This window comes from Salvelinus sp. IW2-2015, linkage group LG4q.1:29, assembly GCF_002910315.2.
Source record: "Salvelinus sp. IW2-2015 linkage group LG4q.1:29, ASM291031v2, whole genome shotgun sequence".
In the NCBI taxonomy this organism is placed as follows: Eukaryota; Metazoa; Chordata; class Actinopteri; order Salmoniformes; family Salmonidae; genus Salvelinus; species Salvelinus sp. IW2-2015.
In genome coordinates this window covers 67,918,434-67,944,820 of record NC_036842.1, presented here as the reverse complement: position 1 = coordinate 67,944,820, position 26,387 = coordinate 67,918,434, and the positions used below count along the sequence as shown (strand labels likewise).

At 40.3% G+C, this 26,387-nt stretch overlaps 1 protein-coding gene across 1 annotated transcript in view; it reads left to right on the top strand.

Moving 5' to 3' along the window:
• Nucleotides 1-3,968: 3,968 nt before the first annotated feature.
• The window catches only part of LOC111962411 (nuclear receptor ROR-alpha A-like), a 285,568-nt gene continuing 263,149 nt past the window's right edge, over nucleotides 3,969-26,387 (top strand). Inside the window, 1 exon segment of the mRNA XM_023985484.2 lies at nucleotides 3,969-4,266. Within this exon segment, the coding sequence (XP_023841252.2) occupies nucleotides 4,113-4,266 (154 nt within the window). The 5' untranslated portion in view covers nucleotides 3,969-4,112.

The window sequence follows — 26,387 nt, the reverse complement described above, 5'->3', positions numbered from 1 at the left end:
TGATTACCTGCCGATTTGCAGGTTTTCCTACTTACAAAGCATGTAGAGGTCTGTAATTTTATCATAGGTACACTTCAACTGTGAGAGACGGAATCTAAAACAAAAATCCAGAAAATCACATTGTATGATTTTTAAATAATTAATTTGCATTTTATTACGATTCAAAACGATTTTTCCCAGTCTGAGATCTTATTTTCAGCAGTCTCCAGTTGTCCTGAATGCACTGAAGTCGGATATTTCCGCGTTCCCAGTTGTTCTGAACGCGGCAAGAGTAGGCCTACGGAATGGGCAGCGGAATGTGCCAAGTGTTTGTCATTACACCACAAGCAATGTAGCACGCAAGCCCACGCGGGAATGTAGCGATGCCCGGTGTAGCCTACTACCATGTAAGCGCAGACATACCTGTTCTCAAATATACGCATGCATTTTCGTGTATTTTGCCTGGTTTTAATGTCTATGATCTTTAGCGAGACAGTTTGGAGAGAAATTTAAAAAAGAAAGCAAGACAAGCTCCAGCAGCTTTGATCAGCGGCTTGAGGGTCAGTTTCAGACAAGCTTAATCTACTGAGAGAAATACAGCCATATGTTCTGAGCCCCAACATTTTTAATAATGAAAAAATATTAATCAGCAGCAGCATTGTCATTAGCAGCATCCTCATCAGCATCTCCTCAATGTCATCATCCCCATCCTCCTCATGATCATCACATTGCCCTAGAGACTCATGTTCACATAATCACTTTTTGGTGGCCTATCTCAGCTCTATACATTTGGAGGAATTTCTTGAAAGCTGCATAAAATAATTCCAGTGCTACCAATTATGCACGCGCCCTGGGCTTTTACACTGTAAACCTTAAAATATAGATGATGATGATGGGTTGCTGGTGGTGGTGATGATGAGAGCAAAAAAAGAGCTGAATAGCATCGACTGTGCAGGCATGGACGTGTTTCTCTTCATTTTCTCTCTAGAGTTGATTGTCGTTGCATAAGCCTAGGCTATTAATTGTCAATATTGATTTTGTAAAATTGTCAGTAAATTAAAAATAGGCTATAATGGAATGGAACGTTGAAGTTGTAAGCACCTTTGGCACAGAGGGACAGGCTTTCAAACACCGAACAGGAGATAGCGTATTGTGCAGATTTCTCGAAGTGGCTATTAATGATTTTTGAACACATGATGAGAGACTATAGCCTACAATCAGAGTTTATCATGTGAATGAATATTGGGATGATAAACTCGATACAAGCGTTAGCTGGCTGCACCCACCAGACATGAAACGCCCCATTCCCATTGGATGAAATAGAATCACCTCGCTGGGCGATAAATACCATCTATATCAAAATTACAGACCTCTACATGCTTTGTAAGTAGGAAAACCTGCAAAATCGGCAGTGTATCAAATACTTGTTCTCCCCACTGTAGGTTGAGACAATAAAAAGACATAGGGGCAGAATACATTTAACCACACCTTTGTTTTATCACAAAACCAGAGAGAAACATCTGTCTGGTGGAGTCCACAAAGCATATTGCATGTAACAAACAGTCACATGACCTACAGCATGGTCAATCAAGTTAATGTTTCTGACATTTTCAAACTACTAAACAATTTTGATTTACAACACCAGAGAGTTACCGCAAGTCACAAAGTAACAGGAGCTGCCTCCACTATTCCAGCACCATTTCAACTTCAACATTTCAACATCGTCAAATCTCCAATGCTTAGTCTAATACAGTGACAACTAAAACATTGAAAAAATTATTTAGTCCAATTGACAGTAGCTAAATATAATGTGTGTGTGTGTGTGTGAGAGAGAGTGTGTGTGCGTTAGTAGGAAAAACATGTTAACTCACCCTACTTGTAGAGAAACGCCAATGCCACCCTCCTCTCTTTCATGTTGACGAAACGGTCTATGATACTGTCATACAGTACACATTTTTAGTTTTTGTTGTCCTAGGCTAACTGGCTAAAATGTTTGCTCGCTAGCCTAACTTCCTTTCATGGGCAACGATTAGCCAGCTAGTTAACATTAGCCTACTCCACCTAGCTACATATTGAACTTCCATCCTCTCAGGCCTGAAGCACAATGTATGAATTACTGGTTGGATCAGAATCGCCATTATAATCATTGGCCAGTACGGAGAATTAAGTAAAAACCAAATCCCTATCTCCACCCATGGCTAATTTAGGAAAGGGACAATTTTAGCTAGCTAGCCCCCGGAGGACAACAACACAACGAGATGCAACAATTCAAGTTTTTTTCTGTCAATTACGATTGTCTTTTGATGTGATGTAATTGGCAAAGCTCATTGTTCTATCTGTGTGATTGGTGTGAAGCCAAATCCAAACTGGCTTCTATTTTAACTTTTTTTGGGGGTGTGCCAGGACCATTCACAGTTGAGCTCACTCAGTTTAGCTGAACGTTGATTGCTATTATTGTATTTTTTTTTTCATCAAGGGAGGCCAAATGCTCTCTGGCTTCCCTTGCATTCAATGTGAAGGGAGGCAACAATATCATACTCTTTTTGACCAGACAGATGGGCTACACATACAGAGGGGAGCTGTTTCGCTCGCTTTTATGCTTTCTCTGGTGAGATACATTCAGCTTCTTGTGAGTTGAAGGAAAATTATGAAACACAGAGAGAGGAAAGATACTTTTTGGGGGATACATGAATACACTCCATTGCTGAGTTTCCGACTTGGAATTCCGAGTTGGATGACCTTTCAAAACGATTTTTTCCCAGTCTGAGATCTTATTTTCAGCAGTTCCCAGTTGTCCTGAATGCACTGAAGTCGGATATTTCCGCGTTCCCAGTTGTTCTGAACGCGGCAAGAGTAGGCCTACGGAATGGGCAGCGGAATGTGCCCAAGTGTTTGTCATTACACCACAAGCAATGTAGGCACGCAAGCCCACGCGGGAATGTAATGCGATGCCCGGTGTAGCCTACTACCATGTAAGCGCAGACATACCTGTTCTCAAATATACGCATGCATTTTCGTGTATTTTGCCTGGTTTTAATGTCTATGATCTTTAGCGAGACAGTTTGGAGAGAAATTTAAAAAAGAAAGCAAGACAAGCTCCAGCAGCTTTGATCAGCGGCTTGAGGGTCAGTTTCAGACAAGCTTAATCTACTGAGAGAAATACAGCCATATGTTCTGAGCCCCAACATTTTTAATAATGAAAAAATATTAATCAGCAGCAGCATTGTCATTAGCAGCATCCTCATCAGCATCTCCTCAATGTCATCATCCCCATCCTCCTCATGATCATCACATTGCCATAGAGACTCATGTTCACATAATCACTTTTTGGTGGCCTATCTCAGCTCTATACATTTGGAGGAATTTCTTGAAAGCTGCATAAATAATTCCAGTGCTACCAATTATGCACGCGTCCCTGGGCTTTTACACTGTAAACCTTAAAATATAGATGATGATGATGGGGTTGCTGGTGGTGGTGATGATGAGAGCAAAAAAAGAGCTGAATAGCATCGACTGTGCAGGCATGGACGTGTTCTCTTCATTTTCTCTCTAGAGTTGATTGTCGTTGCATAAGCCTAGGCATATTAATTGTCAATATTGATTTTGTAAAATTGTCAGTAAATTAAAAATAGGCTATAATGTAATGGAACGTTGAAGTTGTAAGCAGCCTTTGGCACAGAGGGACAGGCTTTCAAACACCGAACAGGAGATAGCGTATTGTGCAGATTTCTCGAAGTGGCTATTAATGATTTTTGAACACACTGATGAGAGACTATAGCCTACAATCAGAGTTTATCATGTGAATGAATATTGGGATGATAAACTCGATACAAGCGTTAGCTGGCTGCAACAAACTGCCATTCCCATGAAATAAACTCGCAGGCACTACTGCACATCTATTAATCGGCTATTGACAACCTTTCCCTTTTCAGTTGCATGACTGAAGCTCTCTCTAGCGCTGCCGATGGACAATCAAATCTTCACACCCACCTCTAGATACACTCGCATTTTTTCATTTCGTAGTTCTACTTCTACTCTAAAATAGATAGCTAGACGGACTCTCGCGGCTCACAAATCATAGAGACTTTTCGTGAAACACTAGCAATAGTTTAACAGTAAATCTGAAATTCAACATGGAGTCCCCTCCAGATCCAGCAAGCGACCCGGGCAACAGCGCCTCTGAGCCGGCTACACCGGCCAGGGAAACCCCGGTAAACCTAGAGACGCTCCGAAAAGCGGACCATCCAGCCCCTGTTCGAAGGCAGACCTGTTCAAGTACCAACAGAGGTAAGCGGCTGACATCTCTCATCACGAGAAATATTGATTGATTACCGAATTGATGCCTCAAACTTCAAAATGAATTCTTTGCATGGAGAACTTGAATTATAGAGGTCTCAAAAATGGTCTATAACGTTACCTGAATAGTGTAAAAAACACCTGGAACAGATTAATTCTTATTGCGCTGCATTTGTAAAATGGCCATATTTATTATGATGAGCGAGTTGCTTCTGTGTTGCCCTTGTGTTCAGGCACAACTGACAGAGATCCAACCATTGTCGTATGTGTCATTGGGAGACAAATTACTCTGTGAATAGAACAATTATTGTTAGGATAGTCAATTACACAGATCGATTAGGACCTACAATTCCCTTAAAACACAAGAACACCAACTACGTTATATTATCTTTCTACACGTTTATTAGGCTATACTACACAATGGTAGGTTACTAAATATTAGTGAACTTTGGGAAACTGTAAGCTATCGAACACCAGTCCCTTCAACTTCTAAAGGGACATGTATTTTATCGTCGTATTTATTTCCAAGTGATTTACAGAAAAGATAGCCTGTAATTTTGTGTGTTTGTGAAATAGACAAATCAGCAGCAGGAATTTGATTTTCCTTCCCTTGCGAGCGCGCGCTAGCTCTGATACATTGTAGTGGACATGAAGAGATGATAACTGCCTGATGATGGACATGATAGATGTTGTGGTCATTTATCAAATCAAGTCTAGGATTGTGTTGGTCCCGTATGCATTTTTTAAGAATATGTGAGATTGAGTACCGTGCGAGTTGTACAGTAGGCTACAGACATCGTTTAGCCACACCCCCTCTAGACTGCTTCCATTCAACTCGTCCAAGTTCAATGGAAATATTTCCAGACTATAATACTCCAAAGTACAGTTTGTTCATATACTACTATGACACTAAATTACATATTTTACATGTAAATGTATTCATCGCGCTGTGGTTTGCATGAGCACATTTCCTCTGCGGAAGCGGTATATTTAGAGTCTAATATGGTGAATGTGGAATGTAAGCTGGTTATGTAACAGGTAGCAATAAACAGAGGCGCGCACAGAAAGAGAGATAGCGAAAATCATTACATATATTTCACTTTGTAGATGCGTTCTTGACTCCACAGTTCAAGACAAGTGTAATGTTTTTTATCACTTAGTATTCCAGCTGCAGAAGAGTACGATTTTTTGTAATGAACACGAGATTGTTTAAATTTAGTAGATCCCAGCCAGTGCTCAGTTATGTAATAACTGGTAGGTAGTTATGAAGGCATTTCGGTCCGAGCCTAGTTAGGTTCATCTGACGGCTGTTTTATGAAGTCTGGCTCCTAGACACTTTTAACCTGCTGACCCATATTCACACCCACCCATTTATGCATAGGATTAAAGTGTCTGGAGAGAAAGACAGGAAAAAAACGTTTTTTTTTGCTTTGTTATGTAATGAATGAATGGGTGGGGGGGGGGGGGAATATTAATGTTCAGTGGGACAAACCTCTTTCAGAAGGTATTTAGTTAACTTGAATATGTATGGCATGCTGGCAAAAGTTCTCCTGTAGCACTTTTCAAGTTTTTAATAACAGGCCTACTTATAACCTACAATTAATGATGTTACTGTATTCTTCTTCTCCAGCTGTTTCTTTTGAGATAATTGTAACAAATATGATGAAATCATTAAGTAATATGTTTGTTATCAAAACTTGTGCGATTTCTTCGATTATCTGTTTTCCAGGGAGGCTGAACTTTTTGATTTGGCCTCGTTTTTTTGGCTTGGTCATTAAGAAATGCAGCGACTATATCTGAAGCCAAACGAGAGTTGTCTTGGGGGGTGGTTTAATATGGGTGTCTATTGTGTGTGTGTTCGCACGTGGCAAGCGTTTGTACATGCAATCTGCCAAAACGGTACACAGTTACAGTCACTCACCCTTCTAGATAACTTAAAACAGTCTAACAAGGTCTTGTGTCTTGAAGTCGCCTAGGCTAGCTTTCGCCAATTAGCTTCAGCCGGCTGGTGATATTGTCCCTTGTACATTGTGTAATTCACTGACGGTCCCTAGTGTCGACCCCCATAGGAATATCGAATGTCAAACCAAATTGACCATGGGCATTACGATCGGGTCATGCGCTCCGAATTGATGATTACTTGGGTGCAGCCAGCTGTGGGCATGTGGGTAGGATTTAAATAAACCCAACCCAAGGAAAACTGTTACGGTACCCTTCATTCCATGACATACCCTTTTTTGCCATCATCTCGCAAAGCTCAGTTTTGGACGAGATTGACTTGATGACCAAAACTATCCTATTTACGCTTTGTAGTCAATTTTGACTAGAATACATGTATCTGACTCATATTTATGCCACATGGGCTGTTTTTCAAAACGAGAAGTTGCTTTTTAGGGGCAGTCGCTCTTTAAGCGCTTGAACACACCAGTAGAGTTTGCCTGCCGAGAGTACTTGCGAACCGCGTGCAAACAGATTTTATGAACGGGAGATGCACATTTGGTTGCTTTTGTAGAAACTGAAACAGATTTATTTTATTGAATCTTGGTACAGTATGATACATGTATTTTCCCCACAGTGCATGAAATGATACAAAAATATTTATAATTGCTATTGGTTGGTGGCACAATCCAGTATGAGATTACTCAACAATGTGAAACAATAAAAATGTAAAGCATTTCCAGGATTCCAGTGCTGGGTTTAGACACTGCATTTCAGGATATACTCAAAAAACAACATCTGAAATACTGCAGATGCTTACTGAGGAACAATTTCCGTTTTCACACCCAGTGTATTGGAATTTCTGAGGATGCACATTTCTTATCCCGTATGCAGAGCATTTACTGTTTTAACCCTGAGCACTAATACCCTTTAAGTAGAAAAGGCTTACTTCAGCAGAAGCTGTGCTGGAAGACTTGAGTGGGTCAGAGAACGGGCCTTGGAGGTCTGTGGATATCATTAGTGGAAAGAAGAAAGGGTGTTATTTTCATATTGCAGGATCCCTCAGTTCGTGAGGAGCAAATTTGGAAACAATCAATATTAATGGCTTGTTATGTAAGTTGACGGCCTCTGTGTAGGTTGGGATAAAGCCTCAGAATTACACAGGGAAGCTGAAGCTCCTCAATCCTGCACTTTCTAGCCCTAAACAAGCCTCAGCTATGCTGTTGTGTATGTGTATCTCTCTGTTTGTATATGCTGTACATAATCACACTATGGAGACCGCCTTGAATGAACAGTTAAGAGTAGAGTAATGCGTTATTGACACTGGGATTAGTGTAGTGCAGGCTTGTATCTGAGGCTAGAGACTTGATTGTAATATTCAGAGTGTGCTGTGCTGTTTTAACATCCTTTTCCCACCATGGAAAGATAGTGGTAAGACGGCTGACCTGCCATCAGTGCAGGACTTCCCATATAATTTATCAGTTGGCATGGCAGATAAATGACTTTTCTTTCATGTTTTTACCTTACTGCAACATTATGAAAGCTGTCATTTGGTGAAGGGCAAACAGGCTCACTCTAGCAGGTGTATTGTTCAATAGGACAGTGATACTGTACGTTTGTTTATGTGTAACTCTGTGTTGTTGTTTTTGTTGCACTGCTTTGCTTTATCTTGGCCTGTTCGCAGTTGTACATGAGAACTTGTTCTCAACTGGCCTACCTGGTTAAATAAAGGTTAAATTAAACATTTAAAATACTCATACATATTGCACACACCTCAACATACCATATCACACAAGAGTAGACGATTGTGCAGGTTGCCTTACCACTTATCTCAAACTTTGTTAGCTGTTCCCTGTCTGTCATGCAGGCTGAAGTTATATACAGTACTTTTAACATAGGTGCCATTACTTGTGTAGTTTTCTTTCTTTCTTTGGATATTGCTAGTCCAAACTAAACTCTTCATGGTATGGCCTGTCCTTTCTAGACACTTAAGTGGACTTCACCAACACAGCCTGCCGATTGGTTCTATTTGTGCAGACGGAGGCAGCGCTGTGGGCTGGAGTGGTTGGCATGTGTTTACTCTGTGCTGACAGAAGACGGATGAGGCAAAGGGAAGCAGAGGCCTCTCAACAAGGTTCTTCACAAATCCTGTGAGCCTGGAGCTGGCACGGTCCTCACACTACTCCATTGGACAGCAGCGTTCGTGACGCTATGACATTCTCAAATACCAGGGATTACAGTTCTCTGCTCGCTGAGGAGGGCCAAGCAGCAGGTAGCCGCCATGCAGACAGTCAATGCACATCCTGGAGAGCAACTCGTTTGTGTGTCTTTCTTTTTGGCAGACAGCCCTTGACGTAATAATGGGCTCTGTCTCTCCCTGTTGTTAATACTTCGAGGAGTGTGAGGTGTCCCAAGCTGTCTTGTTGTTGGCTACATGTCATGTTTTGTATCAGCTGGAGGGCTAAATTGTGTTGTTAAACAGGGTAAGGGTCAGGATTAGCCTATGCAAAGTTCACAGTACAAGACATGTCTATTTAAACAATGTACTGAGGTAAATGCTGACACAAAGTTGTTTAAATATGGAAAGTGTTCATCAGACTTTAATGACGTAAGTGAAAACCAAAATTCTAAATGTATGGATGATGCACATTTGTATGTGAAGTGTCTCTATATGCACAATATTTCCCCCAAAAATAGAATCATATTTCATTTGTCACATGCTTCGTAAACAACAGGTGTAGACTAACAGTGAAATGCTTACTTACGGGTCCTCTTTCAACAATGCAGAATTTTTTTATACAAAAATATAAATAGTACACATGGCATAAATACAKAGTGAATAACGAATAACAACGATGAGTAAAAATAACATGGCTATAAACAGGGAGTCTAGAGGCAAAATATACGCACACCTGTTTAGGCGAGGTGCTGGCTAGCGGAATAGAACACTTGCAAAATTGAAGGAGAGCCACACACTAGGAGCACAGATGCAATAATTGAATAACCTAATATCCAACGTTTAGACAGACAAGCTGTCTTCATCAGGGTATAATGACAAACACTGCGGGGTGACTAGTTTATATAGTGTCAAAGGACAGACACAACATGTTTTTGGTATGTTATTTTTATATCTGAGAATTAACCAATGATATCAGGCAACACCCAGCCATGATTACAGACACCTGTGTGTGTCCTTTGAGACTATATAAACGAGTCACCCCCCAGTGTTTGTCATTATACCCTGATGAAGACAGCTTGTCTGTCGAAACGTTGAATATTAGGTTATTAAATTATTGCATCTGAGTTCCTAGAGTTCGCTAGCACAGACTGTAATATTTTCATCCGATAACATTGAGGAGTTTACCACATCAGTCACCGGCTTCATTAATAAGTGCATTGACGATGTCGTCCCCACCAAGGTTATTATAGTAAACGAAAACTGAAAATAAAATAAAAATTGCAAAAACTATTTAGTAAATGTTTTTCAAACCAAAAACATTTGAAAAAATGTAATAAAAAAGCAAACCATCATAAATTATATGTAGGTGTCTTCTAATCTTTGGGCAAAATCAACTGGGGTTTTCAAGCTTAAAAAAATAACCACCAGTCAGTAGGATGCAGACAGCTCAAGAGGAATGCAGAAAAATATACAGTTGAAGTCGGAAGTATACATACACTTAGGTTGGAGTCATTAAAACTTGTTTGTTAACAAGAAATTTGTGGGTGGTTGAAAAACTATAGTTTTGGCAAGTCGGTTAAGACATCTACTTTGTGCATGACACAAGTAATTTTTCCAACAATTGTTTACATACAGATTATTTCACTTATAATTCACTGTATCACAATTCCAGTGGGTCAGAAGTTTACATACACTAAGTTGACTGTGACTTTAAACAGCTTGGAAAATTCCAGAAAATAATGTCATGGCTTTAGAAGCTTCTGATAGGCTAATTGACATCATTTGAGTCAATTGGAGGTGTACCTGTGGATGTATTTCAAGGCCTACCTTCAAACTCAGTGCCTCTTTGCTTGACATCATGGGAAAATCAAAAGAAAMCAYCCAASACKMSAYASAAAWTGTYGAMCRCCACAAGTCTGGTTCATCCTTGGGAGCAATTTCCAAGCGCCTGAAGGTACCACGTTCATCTGTACAAACAATAGTACGCAAGTATAAACACCATGGGACCACGCAGCCGTCAAACCGCTCAGGAAGGAGACGCTTTCTGTCTCCTAGAGATGAACGTACTTTGGTGTGAAAAGTGCAAATCAATCCCAGAACAACAGCAAAGGACCCTGTGAAGATGCTGGAGGACACAGGTCCAAAAGTATCGATATCCACAGTAAAATGAGTCCAATATCGACATAACCTGAAAGGCCGCTCAGCAAGGAAGAAGCCACTGCTCCAAAACCACCAGAAAAAAAGCCAGACTACAGTTTGCAACTGCACATGGGGACAAAGATCATAATTTTTGGAGAAATGTCCTCTGGTCTGATTAAACAAAAATAGAACTGTTTGGTCATAATGACCATCGTTTTGACGACTGCGTGGTCCCATGGTGTTTATACTTGCATATTATTGTTTGTACAGATGAACGTGGTACCTTCAGGCATTTGGAAATTATTATTATTATTATCTTGGCAAAGGAAAAATGCTCACTAACAGGGATATAAACAAATGTGTGCAAAAATATAAGCAAATGTGAAAGTTCAGTGTAAAAAGTGCTGAAAACATTCTGGTTCACTATTTAGAAAGAAGATGTAGAACACGCTATAGGATGGAAAATATTGGCGTTTTGGCGCATGTACAGCCGTTTAGTGCTAGCTAACACTTCCTACAGTAGCAAAAAAAAAATATATATATTCCACATTGAGATTCCACACATAGAGACAAGTGTCTTGTATTTTTGCTCATATGGAGATTTTACAAAGTTTTAATCATTAGGGCATTGTATACTAGTCGTGTCCACTACTGTTCTTTGTATTGTGGTCTGTCTGTGTTGAAGACAGTAGCAAGAACTATGTGAAAGAAGCTCTGCAGGTAATAATTCCTGTCATGAAGCTACAGTAGTTTGTACTGTTGGTTTCCCCCTGCCAGTCATGCCAGACATACAGTATCATGTATACGATGCACACCATGCTATTACCTTCACTCAGGATTGCTCTTAAAATTTGACCTCATGATTATCATTGAGCCTTAACATCTGGAGTCATAGCTCCAAAGTTCACACGTATTTGAAAGCTGTTAGTGTTTGATATCTAAAGGATTTAACCTGTTGGCCTACTTGGTGCAAACAGAATATGTTATTTGAGGGGTAAAAGCTAGGTCCGACCATGTCAATCTATAAAGTTTGATCATTTGTGTCAATTCTAAAATGTATTAAGATAAAGTTAATCCACCACTTGCCCCAATTTACTTTATCACCAAAACATAGTTTATTGACATTCAAACTTTACTGAAAGTTTTGTCCTTGTGGGACAGTTTATTTTGGAGTGTGCATCACCAGTGGCTCAACTGGGGCTGGCAAGGAAGTCTCGGCTGGTGACTAGAAGCAGATTTGATGTGAAATCTCCGGCGGTGAGCGACAGCTCAGATCTGTGGCCCATTTACTGAAGTTAATATCTGAGATAGTAAGTTTTTGAATAGTAATGAACTGAAATACTCCAGATGCATTATTGGAGGTTGTTAAAGGAGTCTATATTTAATGCTGCACACTGTGACCTAAGCAGTGCTGCTGTATAGGATGGCCCTGCAGGGCTGTGTTATGAAGTGGGCCTCTCTGAGGAGGCCTCATGGTAGAGGGAGGTGATGAGTAGGGGGTAAGGGATAACTCAGTAGAATTCTTATGTCACATCCAGCGCCAAACCCTAAGCAGCTCCACTAGTCTGGGGGGTGAACAGAAGTTGAGCAGGCAGGTGAGCTTTCCTTCAGTGAGTTTTTTTAGGTGCCTATGATCAGTGAACAAGCCAACATTGATCAACAATCACATTCCTCTCACCTGATAGTAATTAAGTCTTTATGCAGTTTGTGAAACTGTACCATTGCACCATAATCATACTTATCCTGTCATCAGTTCTGCATCAATTGAACATACATGCACTAAACATGTTAAAACAAAGTCCCATAAATTATTCCTAACGCAGGGAGTGGAGCACCAACATGTGTTGAACACTTGAGAGCAGGGCAGAGAGCCATAGAGCCTTTCCCAGCAAGAGGTAACAGTGTAAAACCGGTGGTATTTGCGCAGAACACCCACAGAGTGCCTTAACTATTTTTTTCCTTCTTGCTTACTGTTGGTGAAATGGCTCTCATGGCAGCCGTGTTGTAAGAACTACAGTACCGGTCAAAAGTTTGGATACACTTACTCATTCCAGGGTTTTTCTTTATTTTTACTGTAATAGTGGAGACATCACAACTATGAAAGAACACATATGGAATCATGTACTAACCAAAAAAAGTGTCAAACAAATCAAAATGTATTTTATATTTGAGATTCTTCAAAGTAGCCATCTTTTTCCTTGGTGACAGCTTTGCCCACTCTTGGTATTCTCTCAACCAGCTTCATGAGGTAGTCACCGGGAATGCATTTCAATTAACAGGTGTGCCTTGTTAAAAGTGAAATGTCTTTCCTTCTTAATGCATTTGAGCCAATCAGATGTTCATTATCATATGTCCCATTACAAGATGCATTAAACATGGTTGTTAAAGCAAGTATGGAAAGTCAAAAGGGGCATCAACAAGTTGGCAATTTGTGGAACTTGACTTAACATTTTCTTTGTCCCAATAGACCAGTTTAGTTGCTTCTTTGCATATTGTGTTCTGTGTGTTTGTAGGTTTGTGTATTTGTTGCACTTTATTTGTGCAGGTTTAGGATAATGCGAACTCCCAAGATCCTTGAAACCAAACTATGAATATGTTGCTTCTTTAGTATGTCGCTATGTTGTATGTATTGTGCTTGTGCACTGTAGACAGTATGTAAAATAAGTATTACTTGTAGAGAAAGAGCAAAAAAAGATTAGGATAATATTTGAAATGTAGTGATGCAAAATATATTTAACATCAGAAAAATAGTTAAACTTTTTTATCCAACAAGTTCATTTTACATTCAGAAGGGCCAAATCATGTGTATAATTTCCTCTAATTAAATTGTTTCAGCCTTTAATTAATTAATGTGACTAACTCCGGTGTGCCTTTGGTTCACTTTTGTCAAGTAGACACTTGAGTATTACACATTTAAACAAAGTTTATTTATAATAAACAAAACACTTTTTGAGACAAAAAGATAACCCAACTTGAAAATCAGTATCATTTCCATTGGCTTGAGTATTTATATTGGAGTAACAAGCGAAACCTAATCTCGTAGCTAAATAAAAAGAGAGAGAGATATAGATCCATTCCCTCCAGGTAATGCTGCCTCATAATCGAATTAGCTCTACTCTCAGGCTTGACAAATTCTTCAAACACCCCTGGTGACTTCTGAGTGCCGATTACAATCAGCTACTATTTTCAGCGTTTGATTAAAATCTGGCGAGGTTGGACAGACTTTTTTAGAGTGCAGAACCAACTAATTATTAATATTGTAACCCATCTCTCCAGCTTTTTCACCAATTACAGAAGGCCAATGGACTTCAGTGGTTAAACAATACCCATAAGTATTCATCATATTGAATCACATTGTATGTGAAACTATTATCTTATTCTTATTTAAATATCACCGAGTAGTTGGGGGCATATTGTCCAAGGACATGTTGTGTCCTTATTGACCTTCAGGCTTCCTCCATAAGGACTACGTCCTAATTGTGAGAGTGGACATTAATGTGCACTTGTTTTTTCCAAGGTAATTGGCAAGTTTCTAGACCATTTACATACATTTCATAGACAAACACTGCTTTTGATATAAGCCACTGTAAACATACAACCAGGCTTCAGTTTCTTATGCACTCCATCCATTTACTGCAAGACCATGACATTGAACAGAACTGATTCTAATGCTCCACTTATGTTAACAATAATTATTCTCCAAATTGTTACATTTTCATAATCCCAAAAAGTATCTTCTTTCTCAGAAGGAATAAATAGGAAATTTGTCCCTTTGTTATTTTGAAAAACAGATTTTGAATATGAATAAGCCACGAATTAATATTTGATTATTGCCTGTGTGGATTGATTGCTGTAGGAGGTGCATTAAGATAGAGTGGGTGCTGGTACAGTATGGGGCTCCATCAAAGCTGCTGTGCAGATCTGTAGTAGACAGTGATTGAAAGTTGGACTCACTCTTCACCATGTTTGCAGCACCAATCATGTTCACATCCTCTGACAAAAGTTGATCTGTCTTATCGATCAATATTTGCTACTTTATTTTCCTAATGTAGTAAAATAGATTAGCAATAATGAACAGCATGTCGGGTTATTAAAAGGCTATTTTTAAGTGACGGACTGAAATAGATATGCAGAAATAGGAAGATGGAAGTCCTGGGTCAATGTTCCTCTGTTGAGAGTGAGATATTACGACGGAGTGCCCTCAGAGTCCAATGGTTATCTCAACAGGGATTTTAGATTCAGTTTTATATAAATAATGATTTGAATGGAAAAACTCAACACATCCTAAACCTCTGTTCTGTACTGAAGGTCATTTGAGGCCTGACCTTTATCACATGTGCAGTAGGTGGTAGATTTGGAGGAAACCCTTATTTAAGAACCCCTCAGAGAAAGTGTTGAGTATCTGTGTGGATTTTCATTGCATTGATCCGGACACAATGTCACACTATTTTATTTATTTATTTCACCTTTATTTAACCAGGTAGGCAAGTTGAGAACAAGTTCTCATTTACAATTGCGACCTGGCCAAGATAAAGCAAAGCAGTTCGACACATACAACAACACAGAGTTACACATGGAGTAAAACAAACATACAGTCAATAATACAGTAGAAAAAAATAAGTATATACAATGTGAACAAATGAGGTGAGATAAGGGAGGTAAAGGCAAAAAAAAGGCCATGGTGGTGAAGTAAATACAATATAGCAAGTAAAACACTGGAATGGTAGATTTGCAGTGGAAGAATGTGCAAAGTAGAGATAGAAATAATGGGGTGCAAAGGAGCAAAATAAATAAATACAGTAGGCGGAGAGGTAGTTGTTTGGGCTAAATTATAGATGGGCTATGTACAGGTGCAGTAATCTGTGAGCTGCTCTGACAGCTGGTGCTTAAAGCTAGTGAGGGAGATAAGTGTTTCCAGTTTCAGAGTGAGTTTGAATGAGTTTATGTAATATCCTTGGAACACAGATGACAAAGGTGATCTCTTTTACAGACTTTTAATCCTCACCTTTTTATCGCATACATGTTGTTCTATTTAGCTAATATATTGTAAGCAGGAGAGGAAGAACAGTTATAGCTAGTTCCACTTGATGAGTTTCAGATTTCACTACTGTACATCCTAACAACTTCACATTCATTTCCATCAGGTTATTCAGTAAACTTTTCTTTCTTTCTGACCGACTAATCCGGTCCGTCGGATATAGTTTGTTCAGGCCTTGTGCGTTGATAAATTAAAGAGGCTAATGTCAAAATCTGTTTTTAATTGTGAGGGAATATTCATTATGTGTCATTTTGCATTAAACAAGGGTGGCTTGCCATGCTCATTAATTGCAACTTGCTCCACAAGCAGTTTGTTGGGCTCTCTTACCTGGCACTGTGCCACAGTGTCTTCTCAAAGAGCCACTTCATCTCTGTCAGGGACAGGTGGAAATTTGCTGCACATTTCTAATTGGACAAAGTGCCTTTCAAACTCCCAGCCATCACTCACACATCAGATTATCATCAGGCAGACCAAGTGTCAACATCAGTGGAGGCTGCTCAGGGGAGGATGGCTCATAGTAATGGATGGAACGGAATAAATGGAATGGTATCAAACACGTGGTTTCCATGTGCTTGATAGCATTCCATGCACTCCATTCCGCCATTATTATGAGATGTCCTCCCCTCAGCAGCCTCCACTGGTCAACATAGGTTTCTCCTCTCTCTGTCTCTCGCTCTGTCCCTCTCCAATTCTCTGACTCTTTCTTTCCCTGCCTCCTAGTGGCTCGGGGCACAATATACAGCATTGATTTCCAGATTACTAAAAAGACAGAAGTTTAAAAAAGGGACAAATATACAATAAGCATCTGGCTGACCTATTACTTTCATCGGCACAGATGTATATCCTGATTTGAATCCAGGCAGGAGTATGGACAGGAGAGATTGATGGCGGTCTCCCCAGTCAGACAGATAACACCTGATTCTGCCTGCAGGGAGTTAGCTTAGCATGTAGCTCCACTGGCTCCACTGACACACAGCAGACTAGACTGAGGTGAACCATTCCTCCACTTAATGCAAATGTAGGAACAAATTCAGAGATGATCCCAGGACGCTTGTGCCAACATAGCCCTGAGCACTTCGCACCTCATGATCCCTGCATCAGCTGCACCTGGAACAAAACCCACACAGGCAAGAGAGTCATTCCTATAACAGAAGAGCATCATGCACCAGCACACACAGACAAAAAGCTACCACATGCCAGTCTCTTTCAGCTATCGTAGCGTTACAGTAACTGAGCTCTGTATACAGTAGTTTGGTCGTAGTATCTGCTGTATGAAACCTCTGAGAGGCCCTTATTGACTATGGGAATGTGGAAGCTGTCGGTCGGTCGGTGCTGAGGCCTCTGTGTGTACAGTACAGTACACCTGAGGCACCGCTGTGGTTATCCCATTGCACTGTTATCTTCACAGTTTGATGCTGCACAATTCAGTCCTGCCCTGCCTGCCCAAAGGATCTATGGCATCTTGTTTTGACCCTGACAGGATTCTTGGAATGCCTCCCTTGAAAACCACTACACTGCTATTTCACCTGAAAAGCAGAAAATATCTCCTGAATTCTTTATTAGTGATAGACCAAGCAGGTTGCAGAGAGGTAGTCAATGTGACTTCACTTCAGCCCACCTTTCAAATAGATATATAGGTATGAGTGGGGTCCTATTGGGGGGGATGTGTTTGTAGTTTATTGAGTAATGCAAGTCTGGGGTATATGGTGTGGATAGGATATACAATTGGATGTATGACCTTGCTTATCTTTACCTCTGTCTATGTAAATACAGGCACATAGAAGTGGACTATTATTATGGATGCTTTTGAGATTATTTCAATGGACATTTGATCTGTAACTGTGGTTGGTCATGTGTTTTTATTATACCACAACCCAGACAAACATTGCCTGCTATTACTGAGCTGTATGTCATGTTTTATATTGTTCAGTACACAGAAAAAGACAAGTCCTTTTATGGAATAACAAGCGGTGTAGCATGAGTTCTCAGTGTGTGAAGCAGATGGTGAAAGGCTGCCATATAATAGATCTCAATATTAACTGTAGAGCATGCTGGGAGTGTTGGTGGATGGCATACGACAGAGTAAAAAAGAAGCAGTGACCTTCTGTCCCATCATTTACCCCCTCGTGCCCCCACGTACCCCCCACGCTGCTCTCAAATTACTTTGTTTTACCCAATTAAAGCAGCCGGCTGGGCATCAACCAGGCTGCTATTTTTCGCTTACCTGGACTCATGTGACATTATCGCTCTGTCATCAGGAGAGATGTGCATCAGTGGGAGTCTCCAGGCTGCATGCAACACGGCAGAGTGCTGCCTCAGTCCCCTCAGTGTTCAGTGAGATTAATGCAGTGATCCTCCGCCTCAAGTCTCATTCAGCTCACTCACCTTCTCACACCACACCACCGCTACACTACGCACATCCTCCTCGGCACCTCCTCAGCAGCCAGCGGCATACTTTGCAGAGTTTCAGGAAGTCATCTCACTCCTCTACGTAGATACTGATAAACTGTTTATGAATAAGTGACATCTCCAAAAATGATCAGTACATTTTGACCTGTATTGTATTACTCAATATTTATTATATCAGTTCAGATATGGAGTTCTCTCGATTAAGATATAACATGGTCTCCCTCTATCCTTGTATGGCCTGATGATAAGAGAGGACAAGGCCCAGAAAGACAACAATGCTATGGCAGGGGATATGTTCAGGGCTGGGGGGTATAGTGGTTAACAGCCATACGAGCACAGATTATGTGCTTGAAGGGCCTGAGCCCTGTGCCAGCAGTGACAGTTGGGCTGGGAATTGAGCAAGCCTGGGCCGTGCGGCTTGACTCTGCTCTGAGACACCACTGGGTACAGGCAGGACTCATCTCTGTACTCCCCCCCCCCCCCTTTCCTCCTCCTCCCGGAGACGCATTGTGGCCAGCCGCTCTCCTTGGCCCTGTGGGGGAACGGGCCCCTGGTCCCGCTTGATGAGGACTTACTAATGGCGGTTTCTTTGAAAACCGACAGGGTTGTTTGAGGAGGAGTGTCTTTTACCTCCCTCCAGCTTGGCTTGGCTGAGCATTCGTCAGGCTGCCTGTCTTTGCTGCTCTGCCCACTCGACGGTACGCCAAGGGGCCACATGTCTGCCATTTGTTTCACTTTCAAATAAAAGTTGATGATTTACCAATAAAGAGTAAAACTGTATTTTGTTGATGGCTGTAGGCATATGGAAAAGTATTTTTCACAATATTATTACTTTCTACGGCAAATCAGGCAGGACAAAATAACTGATTGTGAGTTAGGAAGCATATTTTTTGTCTCTATTAAGTGTTTATTTATACCCGTAATTCAGTTGCCCAATAATAAAAGAATATCCCATGCAGAAAACAATCTCTGTATCTCCTCATGCACGATTTATATAGAAATGAACAGTTGTTTGGCAACAGTAGAGGTCTGTCTGATTACATTTGCTTCAGCGAATGATTGTGTGTAGCTGTTTTGTCAGAGGCAGAAGTCGTTTAGTAGGAAAATAAGTAGCTGCCTTTTGTGAACTGAGCCCTCTTGACAGTATATTTCTCAATTGCTATACATCTTTCATAGGTCAGAGATGTACACCAGCCTAGAATTACAAAATTAACATCTCAGTGGACATTAAACTACCCAGTTTATTTTGCCAAACATTGTTGACATTTTTGAATGCTAGTATGAACCGCTATGAATCCTTTTTTCATTTTTGAATCAACCTAGTAAGTCTTGAAGTTACTTCATATTAGCTTCCTTTTCGATATGTAGAACATGTAGATGGTCTATTAATCCAGCCTGTGGAATAATGTAAAGAAAGCCTGTCCTCTCTGTACTGTATAGCTAAGAGTGGTGCGAGGCCTCTCCCTCCAGAGAGATAAGCTGTTCTTCCTTCCCTCCTCGTTACTATCACCAGCTCTGCTTCCTTCCTTCTGGAGACTCCATTAGGAAGTTGGATGCGTCCTTGGAAGTCTCCTTTCTCTAACTTCTCTTGTCTTCACCCCCTCTCTTTCTTTCACTCTCACTCTTTTTTCATTCTTGAAACTAGGACGGAGGTCGTAATGGCGAATTTGATATAACAGCCGATCTGCTTCCGTGTAGCACCTTGTCAGTTCCAAACAATAGGCATACGTTTGCTGCTGGAAATATTATGCGGCATAAAGAACATTGGCCAATTCCCTGAGAAATGTCCTCCGCTGGTCATTCCCCGAAGACATGAGAACGTTTGTCTGCATACATTTGACAAGTTCCGGCCCAAAAGAATATGGATGTTGAAACAAAATTAATTCACATTCATGGGTGAAGTTATTTCACCTGGGGAGAGAAAGTCCTTGTGTTCCATTATTTGGTTATTAATGGCTGGCTAGATTCCTATACAGTACTGCCTGTCTGTCTCAGCCTGTCTTGGCTGGTCCTTGCTGTGTGTTGCTCAGCTTAGGTTTGATGCTGATTTAAGCTCTTGCTCTAACCTATTGCATAACATTGCAGCTCTTAGGCCGAACATGAAGCCTGGGAAGAAGTAACAGATGTTAGCAGTTGCATAATAACAAGAAAAAAGAGGCCGGCTGTGATGTTGAACAGTGGTGTGATCAAAAGGTTTTAATTTAAGCTGACCCTCTGTCTCAGTGGTATCCCAAGGCTGCCTCTCGGCTGGAGCTGACAAAACACAGGCCTGTACAGGTCTGCTAGATGAAGGAATGAAAGAGCAAATTGGCCCTGAATATACTAGTCCCATAAGAACATAGTGCCTTCAGAAAGTATTCACACCCTTGACTTTTTCCACATTTTGCTGTGCTGTAGCCTGAATTTAAAATTGATTAAATTGATAACCTACAAAGTCAAAGTGTAATTTAGTTTTTAGACATTTTTTTAAACAAATTAATAGAAAAATAAAAAGTATTCATCCCCTTTGCTATGGCAAGCCTAAAATACGTTCAGGAGTAAAACTGTGCTTAACAAGTCACATAATAAGTTGCATGGACTCACTCTGTGTGCAATAATAGTGGTTAACATGATTTTTGAATGATTACCCCATCTCTGTACCCCACACATGCAATTATCTGTAAGGTCGAGTAGTGAATTTCAAGCACATTCAACCACAAAGACCAGGGAGGTTTTCCAATCCCTCGATAAGAAGGGCACCTATTGGTAGATGGGTAAAAAAAAGCAGACATTGAATATCCCTTTGAGCATGGTGAAGTTATTAATTACACTTTGGATGTCGCATCAATACACCCAGTCACTACAAAGATACAGGCGTCTTTCCTAATTCAGTTGCCAGAGAGGAAGGAAACCGCTCAGGGATTTCAGCATGAGGCCAATGGTGATTTTACAATAGTTTAATGGCTGTGGGATGGATAAACAACGTTGTAGTTACTCCACAATACTAACCTAATGGACAGAGTGAAAAGAAGAAACTGTACAGAATAAAAAAACATTCCTAAACATGCATCCTGTTTGCAATAAGGCACTTAAGTAATACTGCAAAAAATGTGGCAAAGAAATGTACTTTTTGTCCTGAATACAAAGCCTTATGTTTGGATCAAATCCAACACAACACATCACTGAGTACCACTCTCCATATTTTCAAGCATGGTGGTGGCTGCATCATGTTATGGATTTGCTTCTCATAGGCAATGACTAGGGAGTTTTTAGGATAGATTTATTTTATATGTTGCTTGCTTCTCAACAGTGAAATGCTTACTTACGGGCCCTTCCCAACAATGCAGAGAGAAAAAAAAAAATATATATATATTAGAAAAATAATAACACAAGGAATAAATACACAATGAGTAATGATAACTTGGCTATATACACCAGGTACCAGTACTGAGACGATGTGCAGGGGTACGAGGTCATTGAGGTAGATATGTGTATACTGTATATACAGTACCAGTCAAAAGTTTGGAAACGCCTACTCATTGAAGGGTTTTTGTTTATTTTTACTATTTTCTACATTGTAGAATAATATTGAAGACATCAAAACTATGAAATACGATGGTAATCAGTGTTTTAATATATCATCAAGTATATCATATTTTGTTTAAAATCAGAGATAATAATGCAACGTTCAAAAACTGTCAATTGTGCACTGTAGTGTATTGTGAATGCACAATTAGCCTTGCCTTCTTGCCCCTTGGCAGTTTGTATTTCAGCTTGAACAATGGCTATTTTCAATTCTGAGGATGATACAATTATAGAACTGCATTTTTTGTTTTTGTTTTGTTAAAGGTTTCTCAGCATCCAACCTCGCCAGGCAGAGGTTTAATCTCTAATGAAATTAATTTGGATATGACGCTTAAATTGGAATGCTATTCCCATGAATTGGACAAATTATAGGGATCCTGTTGGGGGAAAGTTATTCTCTCAGAGAGGTGATTTAAAATTCACTGTTTCGATTTAGATTTCACCATCTCTGCTTTGTTTCAATTGTGTAGCAGCCAGTCAGAGGCTGTGTGAAGGCTGTGCTAGTGCTCTGGGTCTCTCTGGCACTCAAGGCTTACATTGTCTTCATTATAAGTGATTAAGGAATAGGTCAATTTAGTGTGCTTGGCTGGTCTGAGCAGTCTACGTCCTCCTATGAAATGGCTTCATCTTCATCTGCTCAGAGTTTATGGGTCTGGATGATCACTCAGGCAGCAAATATGAGCAGTCACTTTTTTATGCATGTTTGCATGTCTGATTACATGTAGGAGTGAGTCAGGGCAGTATCTTTTTAAGGGTTGCTTTGTTTGTGCTCTTGCTGTGTGTGTGTGTTTACGCTCTGTGTGCTCTGTTTCAGTACGTTTGTCGTCTGTGCTGATGAGTTGCTGTCTGACAACAAAATGCAGTGTTCCGCCTGCAGGTTCTACTACTGTGAGCAATTAACCATGATAACAAATCTAGAGATTAGTCTTGTACGATCTCAGAAACACATGGAGACACATTTGTTGAAATATAAAAATGTCCTGTAACATAACATTGTAACATGACATTTTTTGTAGAATGACTTGTTGACAACACAGGAATGTTGGTAATGGTAGGTACAAGAGATTGAATGTCTGTGTAATATTGCGTACTGTACTAGTTTGAATTGCAGTTTCCTTCTACTGAGTGTGTTGGACTGGTATAACTTGTTCACATAGACTAAATGCATCATTCTATCTAATTTCTCGTTAATTGGTTTACCAGAAACACCATGTGAGATGCAGAACCTTAGTAAATGCTGTCCAGAGAGAGAATTGACACTCACTAAGCATAAACTGTGAATTAGATATTCCAGGGCGGATGGGCCACCTGTATGTCAGTATGTAGACAGGCCATTTGGCCATTTGGTATGGAGAGAAAAGAAAGGTGCCGGGGGGAAGACCAGGTGTAGATAAATGATGCCCCATATGTCATCTGAATAAGAAGGAAATTGTGTATTCATCCTGTACAGGCTGGACAAACCTTTCCATTGAATCAATTTCATTGTTGAGCAATGTTCTTTCTGTTGATCTATTCTGCTTTCAGCAGTATCACATATACAGTATATACATAGAAACATGGGATCCCAGTTGCTGTGCTGTGCAGTATTTGTATAAGATTTACTTTAAAAGGAAAATATAGTAATTCATATCCAATTCAGCTTATTGAAATCATGTGGTCTCTCTGCTACCAGATCATTGTGTGTCAACAGAAACCATGAACACCTGTGAGAGAGAACACAAAGATCAGTTTGAAGCCTGAAAAAAGACACTCAATTGAGTAAGTTCTGACTGCGCTCAATTGTGTCATTTGATCTAGTATTAAAACGTTGTTTTCTTAAATTAATTTCTCAATCCTATGTCGATTGAGTTCTCAATAAGAATTTCTTCATTTAACTGTTGCTCAAGTACAGAGTGAAGATGGCCATGGTGGCATTGCAAGAAGAGAAACCAGGGGGAGTCTTTCTTTTAGTGTGTCTTCCTTCTCTAGTGAGATTGCTGAGCGAAGGCCTGATTGGAGTGCAGTATAGAGGAACGAGGTGGGAGGGAGGGAGGGGGGGGCAGCAGAGGGAAAAAGTTCCCATGAAAATGTATGGGGCCCACAGGCAGCACTGCTAATTTTAGTTGAAATCACCTAAGTGGTTTGGCTAATTTATCCATCCTCCTCAGCCTCACCTCCTGGAACCCCACTCTCTCCCCCGCCCCTCCCCGTCCCTCCCAGATCTCTCCACATAGCGTGAAGGTACCATGAGGTGACAGTGGGAACAGAAGGGTATTTTGTGCCCAGCTGACTCTGAGAGTGCTGGGTAGTTTCGACCTCTTGTAATACATTTGGATTCAGTTTGAACCTTGATGACACTCTGGTTTCAATAATGTATTATTTTTTGTATGATTTATGTCAGTTGCTCGTAAAAGCAGGAGAGGCGAGTAAAAGCATCACCTGAAAAGTCTAAATATGGCGTTTCGTCTAAATAAGAATGTCAATATCTAGACAGGGAGCCTGAGCTTAGGTTACCAAGTTGGCTTAGAAATGTTGATGCTGAAAGTCAGGAAAGAACTGAAGAGGTGACACTCTGGCAATGAGATGCAAAGAAGGTTCTGACAGGAGAGTCTGGACCAGAAACTCTATGAGCGAAGGAGGAGTTCATCCACATTGCGATGAGGTCCATCCCCTGGACCTGTAGAAATAAGGCTGTTTGGTGGGCATTGCTGCTTCTCCTTAAACACGATCCATTAATGGCTCTCAGATCTCTCTTTGTTTTTATTAATTGTGTGTATTTGAAGATTAACCTAATAGAAGCTTAAGAAAAAGGTACTTTAAATTGCTGTGAAAGTCTGAGGCCAGTATAGATTAGCTGAATATTTTAAATATATATTAAAATCCTCTTATGCTCTTTGTAGCTGCTTGTAGGTCTGACAGAAAGAAAGTCCTTGGAATTCAAATGGGAATATAAGACAAGGACCAACATCCTTAAGGGGGTTGTCAGGGTTAGGACTAATTACATAGTCCCTATTTATTTATTTTTTAGCTTTTATAGGCATTGGGAATATGTAATGCATTCATATGATGAGGAACAGAACATGTGTTGTAATTATACTGTAACTTTAGATTGCTTTGTTAGAATTTGAATAGTACTTTTTCAGTCAACTAAGAGCAAACATGGAAATCAAATCACCAGCAAAATTGTCAGCCCCAGAAACGTAATCATATGACGAGGTGATTCTAATTGTTTGTCTGCAATCTCATTACTTAAGAAGGGAACAAAGCAAGGGAGAAATCTGCAGCAGGCCGGTCTGCTTGTCAGAATGTTTTAATTCAGCTCTTGTAGTGCTAATAAGAAAGAGAAGTGCAGCAGCGTAGCTGAGTTCTAAAGTAAACTGCTGTGGGTTTTCTAGGATTTGTATTATTATCTTGTTTTCTACCACCTAATTGAATTTCTAAGCCCTTATCTATTGTGCTGGAATGAGTTTAGTAAAAGAGAAACTGAGCAAAACGGTGTGATCATGTTGTTTAGATTGTGTTAGCCACATGAAAGAAATAGTGCATTACACCCCAGGTCTGTGCATCAATCCGTTCATGAATCAATCATTTTGAAAGGGAAGCAAAGATCAAAGAGGAGTGTTTGTTTAAAGTTCCCTATGAAAGAGAAACAGCAAGTTAATCTCTTTAAAACTTTCAGTATAATTATGAAAAGGCCTCATCTTTCCTCGATATTGGATTTTGCAGACAAATTAAATATTAAGTGACTGCTGTCTCGCATTCCACGATGAACAGGTTAGCCATGAAGTTCACTACTAAATCATGATCGCTTTGAAATAAAACAATCTATGAAGACTACACTATATGGAGCTGTCTGCTAGATTATGCTTACTTAGGTACCTAGGTGCTGTGGCATGTGTGATACATTTGACTAATCTATGCTGGAAGAATGAAGATCGTAACTGCCATATAACAGAAAAAGTGGTAGGATTGAGAATAATGACATTTTCTACAGCAGTTCCGATTTCTTTCTTAATGTATGCCTAATTCAAACAATATTCTGCTTCATCCTATGTTTTGATGAAACATACTGGTATTCTTGGGTTGCTTTCTGCCCATCTAGACTAAGTCCTCTCCTCTATAAATCTTTTCACAGCACAGAGAGAAAGGATATATTTGCGGTGTTGTATGCGAGCCAGCAGTTCTTGGCAGAGCCAGTGTGGGTTGTATGTGCCAAGCACCTGGTCAAACTGAAGACAATGAGTGGCTTATGGATTCTCTTTATCCCAGGACGACTGAGATGATATCTAGAATGTTACAAGTCTTAGGGGCCCTTTTAAGAAAAGCCCAGGCAAAATAAAGCTCAGAATATTTTGACACAGTGAATGGATTTATTCTGTTTTATTTTAACAACAGTATGGACTTAATCAGTTCTATGCAAATCAAACAATCAATACTCATATATCCTTCTTTAATTTCCAACCTAATGGTTAACCTATTTTTGCCTAGGAAGGATAGGCTGAATTTGAGTGAATTGTGCAGAGAAAGAGTTGCAGAGAGTTGAGGGCCCTGCTTGAGTCATTTAGTGATGATCTAATAATGACTTCCACAGATGGGTTTGTTGGCTGGAGCGCTCTGCTGAGTCCACTGTGTAGGCATGCGGTAGAGAGTGTCAAAACGTCTCCCGTGCAGGATCAACTCCAGGCTCTGGGAATGGATGCCGTCTGGCAGGCACGCTGGCAGCCGCCCCGTCAGCCGCCCACCCGGCCCCTATACTCTAGCCTGCCTAGTGCCTCCACTACCTGGCCTGGAGCCTGTCCAGGGTTAATTATAGTGGAGCTCAGGAGTCTTGTGTCACTGAGGATGGCAGTCAGAATATTGTCATAA